This window comes from Mizuhopecten yessoensis, unplaced genomic scaffold (assembly GCF_002113885.1).
Source record: "Mizuhopecten yessoensis strain PY_sf001 unplaced genomic scaffold, ASM211388v2 scaffold1359, whole genome shotgun sequence".
Lineage (NCBI taxonomy): Eukaryota > Metazoa > Mollusca > Bivalvia > Pectinida > Pectinidae > Mizuhopecten > Mizuhopecten yessoensis.
The window spans coordinates 246,561-251,734 of record NW_018404007.1 but is presented as its reverse complement, the minus strand read 5'-3'; the positions used below and the strand labels follow the sequence as shown (position 1 = coordinate 251,734).

The following is a 5,174-nucleotide window of genomic DNA, read 5'->3' as shown; positions in this document are numbered from 1 at the left end:
ACCCTATCTCTACCTACAATACTCTCCCATCCTATCTACAGTACTCCCCCACCCTATCTCTACCTACAATACTCTCCCATCCTATCTACAGTACTCCCCCACCCTATCTCTACCTACAATACTCTCCCATCCTATCTACAGTACTCCCCTACCCTATCCCTCCCTACCCTACACTGCCCCACTAGGTATGTCATGCTTTGCTTACAATTTGATTCACATTAGTATCAACCCATCTGTTGCTTTTTGTCTGATTAAACTTGCCAATATGTATCATAGCATGTTTTTGCAAATCACAATTTATTGTAGTTTTCAGCAGTAATTCCACTAAATCAGTATTTCTTTATACAGTAACTGAACTTCTGTTGTGTCAATCATTCTCAGTCTTTATGGAGTGTTTTAAAAATCAAATCATTTCTTTTGATTGCCTTTCAGGTCAAAAGTCAATTCTACTTTAAAAAGGAAATAATTTTGAACACAAAAAGATGAATGTGTATCCAACTTGAGGCAATATAAATCCTCTTCATGATTAAAGGGACATTCTGTGAAGAGCCATATTTTTTTTTTATGAATGCATGTATTGTATGCACTTCCACTTATGTTACCTCGCTATCCCCATATTCATAGTCCGTTCAAAATGTCCAGTTTGACCACTTGAATTGGTCGGTAAAACCCTGCTAAAAATAGCGCCGATAACATCGCCTGACTAGGCAGTAAACATGTGCGGTCTGGGAGAGATGAAACGGTTTCCAAAGGGGTCCCCAGAGAGGGGCGTCAGGCAACTGCAACTTCTTACCGCACTATGAAACCAAGTAATATGATTTCTAAGTCTGTATTAAAGCTTATTGAACAGTAGTTATTCATCATCAGAAGTTAATTGCACACTTGCCAATATTCAGAATTTAAATTTATTTAGCTTTAAATATATTTGTTGCCAATAAAATTGAACAAGGGATGGGGCACAAGTTTTTTTGCCATACCGCAGCGTCCGGCGTCCCTCCGTCCGTCCGTCAACTTTTTCTTTAAAACGCTACTAGTCCTGAACGCCCAAGTAGATTTTGACTAAATTTGGTCTAGAGCATCCATAGGCCAAGGGGACTCAATTGTGTATAAACGGTGGGTGTAGCCCCCCTGTGGGCATAGGGGCTGGGCCCTATAGGGGAAATAGAGGTAAAACCTTTAAAATCCTTCTTCTACCGTAGAGATTAAGGGATTTTATCCTTATTTAGTCTGGAGCATCCTTGGGCCAAGGGGACTCAATTTTGTATAAACGGTGGGTGTGGTCCCCCTGGGGGCTGAGGAGCAGGGCCCAATAGGGAAACATAGCAAATTCTTTAAAATCTTTCTTCTTCTGTAGGAATGAAAGGATTTGTTCCATATTTGGTCTGAAGCATTCTTGCGTGAAGGGAAACCATTTTTGTATAAACTGTGGGTCTGGCCCCCAGTGGCCTGAGGGGCAGGGCCAAATAGGAGAAACATAGCAAATTATTCTTTAAAATCCTTCTTTTTCTGTAGGAATGAAAAGGTTTAGTACATGTTTGGTGTGGAGCATCCTTGGGTAAAGGGGAATCGATTTTGTATAAACGGTGGGTGTGGCCCCCCTGGGGGCTGAGGGGCGGGGCCCAATAGGGGATATATAGCAAATTCTTTAATATCCTTCTCCTTTTGTAGGAATGAAAGGATTTGTTCCATATTTTGTCTGAAGCATCCTTGGGCCAAGGGGATTCAATTTTGTTTAAACTGTGGGTACGGCCCCCCAGGGGCCTGAGAGGTGGGCCCAATAGGGGAACATAGCAAATTACTCTTTAAAATCCTTCTTATACTGTACGAATGGCATGAGTTTGTTCAAATTTGGTATGAAGCATCCTTGGATGAAGGGGACCAATTTTGTATAAACGGTGGGTCTGGCCCCCCAGGGGCCTGAGGGGCCGGGCTTAATAGGGGAAATATAGCAAATTCTTTAAAATCCTTCTTCTGTAGGATTGAAAGGATTTGGGCTGAAGCATCCTTGGATGAAGGGGAACCAATTTTGTATAAACGGTGTGTCTAACCTCCCTGGAGGTAGAGATGCGGGGCCCAATAGGGGAAATAGAAGTAAAACCTTTAAAATCCTTTCTTCTACCATAGGGATTTAGGGATTTTATCCTAATTTTATCTGGAGCATCCTTGGGCCAAGGGGACTCAATTTTGTATAAGCAGTTGTCGTGGTCTCCCAGGGGGCATAAGGGCGGGACCCAATAGGAGAAATAGAGGTAAAACCTTTAAAATCCTTCTTCGACCATTAAGGGATTTTATCCTTTTTTAGTCTGGAGCATCCTTTGTCCAAGGGGTCTCAATTTTGTATAAACGGTGGGTATGACCCTCCTAGGGGCATAGGGGTGGGGCTCTGTTTGAAGTTTGTTCTCACTATATCTCTAGTACTGGATGGATCTTTCTGAAATTCCATATGTACTTACAGCACCTACCATGGAAAGCTATATCTTTACTTCATACCAATTATTTTACCCATATTCAGGTGAGCAATACAGGCCCTCTGGGCTTCTTGTTACAATTTAGCACAGCCTTCTCCTGTCATACATTTACAATTAAATGTCAACAATGATAATAGGCATAAACATAAAGTATATATATATAAATATATATTGATTTTAGTACCGGAAAGTGACATCTGTACGGGGCTAAACACCTTTCTTCAACCATGGGACAAACCTTTCTGTAAAAAGGAATATTCACGAATATCCCTTTTCAAATGTTTTCATAAAGTGATTATATGCAATGACAAACTACATGCGTATAAAAAAAGAGAAACGTTTTTGATTTTTAGGTCACCTGAGACAAAGTCACAAGTGACCTATTGCGATCACCTTTTGTCCGGTGTCCGGCGTGCGTCCGTAAACAATTTACATTTTCAACTTCTTCTCCAAAACACCTGAACCAATTTCAATGAAATTTTGCAGAAACCTTCCATAGCCAAAGGACAACAAAAATGGTGGCCGGTTTGGTCCCCAGCCCCAGGGGCCTGAGGGGGGGGCCAAAAAGGGTCAAATTGACTTAAACTTCAAAAATCTTCTTCTCAAGACCCAGATATGGTAGAATCAAATACTCTTCTTAGATGGACGGGTCTTGAGGTGCTTTACCAAAATTGTGAATTTCTTGACCCTGGGGTCTCAAGTTTCCCCCTGGGGAGGGGGTAAACTTTACTATAGTTTATATAGGGGAAATCACATTTTGGGCCAACATTTGTTTAATTTCCATTGGAAGTAATTCAATTTAGGTTAGCATTATCAGTATAAGGTAGCAGTTTGATAGTATGCACATATGAGCCCTGACTGAGCCCCTGGGGCTGATGGGTGGGGCCAAAAAGGGTTGAATTGACTGAAATTTCAAAAATCTTCTTCTCAAGACCAAGATATGGTAGAATCAAACACTCTTCATAGATGGAAGGGTCTTTTTGAATATCACATGTTAATAACATGTTTACCCCCCGGGGAAGGGGGGGGGGTTAAAATTTATTATGGTTTATAATGGCAAATGATACTTTGAATATCACATGTTAATAACTTGAATAAGGTGGTTTTATTGTTTTTTGTCACTTTGAATAATATTTCTGTTCGTGTTTAAAACAAAATCGACTCTGTATAAATATATCAGGTGACCGTTAAGGCCCATGGGCCTCTTGTTAATCTAGCTGTGATAATGTAGCTTTCTGACGACGAGAGGTTTTTTATTATATATTGCGTCGTTGCGCCAGAGAAAGCTGGGTATTCATATTAGTACTAATTTAAATCTTGTATGTAAAAACAAAACAAAAATCGTTTAATTCAGCAATATAATTAAATCATACCATTTACTGAACCCGGTAATATTATAAATTATGTAAATCTAAAAGCACACGTATCTCATTTGACCCTGATCACGAGTACCGACAGAGACAGAATATGCCGTGGCTATCACAACAGTTAACCCTTGGAGGGCCTCATGACAAAATCAAACTAACTAGTCACTTATCCCTTCCTTTCGCATAAACCACTGTATAATTATAGAAACACAAAGTAAACTCTCTCCGATACATGCCCATTGACATATTAAACTAAGTTCATCTGTGTTCAAACTCAGACAAAGATACTAGCGAGGTTAATAGTTTTAAATATTCATTCATAACATAAACAGCGCTAGCATTTCTGTCGATTGCATTTCAACTTAACCAGCTATCCGGAAGAATACATGCACCGTGCTAACTGCTAGGGCAGTTATTTTCTCCTTTGAATACTTCCCACCTGTAATAATGATTCCATAATGTACTCCTTGCGCTATCTTTTGACCATTTGGCAACTTTTCGCTTCGTAGCTGCCATGGTACAACACTTTTCTTTGGCTAACTTCACACGGCCAGTCATTTTGTTTACAAAGAAATGTTGTGCAATGCGCATGCGCTAGTAGAGGGAAATCCCTGAACAAAACGTTGGTCAGACAGGTAGAAATATCGATGATTATCTTAGATTTAGTCATTTTTATGAATCTATTTCAGCCAAATCCGATCATTATTTTCCATAAGGAGTCTCACTTGATATGTTTATGTAGTATTTGAAAAAAAGACACAAAAAATTAGTTACTTCAGCGTGATGCCCCTTTAACATCAAGGGGAATTACTGTTGCATAGCATCACCTACCAAAATTTACATCACATGGGTAATATGTAACACCATAATGGGTTTTTAGTTTTTCTCAGGTTCATTGAGAAGTTTGGAAGGAGACCTGCTGTGAAATCACATGATCATGATGTGGAACAGCTGCAGGCTTTAAGGTCTGAAACAGTAGAGGATCTGAAAGTTGGAGCAAAAGCAGTACCAGAGGATTTCTCCAGGTAAAGTCTGTTTCCTGTTCAGTTAGTTACAGATGTCTTCTGATCTGGTTTCTACAGTACAGTGTAATCCTACCATTGACACTTGTATGTGTTATCATATACTTTAAGATGGAGGGGACAATATAGGACACATACCATATTGAATCATCACTGGAGGTGGAGACAGTCTTTGGAAGTTTAACTGAGCATCCTTAATATTGGATACAGGTGTTTGATGTATAGTTAATCTGTAGAAATAGGAACATTGACACTAGTATGATATGGTAGGTTTGTGGTACATTGACACTAGTATGATATGGTAGGTTTGTGGTACA

The 5,174-nt window shown here is 39.7% G+C and overlaps 1 protein-coding gene across 1 annotated transcript in view; it reads left to right on the top strand.

The window, feature by feature from the left end:
- LOC110460263 (SUMO-activating enzyme subunit 1-like) overlaps window positions 1-5,174 on the top strand; it is a 26,038-nt gene that overhangs the window by 15,287 nt on the left and 5,577 nt on the right. Inside the window, exon 7 of the mRNA XM_021513088.1 lies at window positions 4,716-4,860. Coding sequence (XP_021368763.1) covers window positions 4,716-4,860 — 145 coding nt within the window. The remainder of the gene's footprint in view (window positions 1-4,715; window positions 4,861-5,174) is intronic.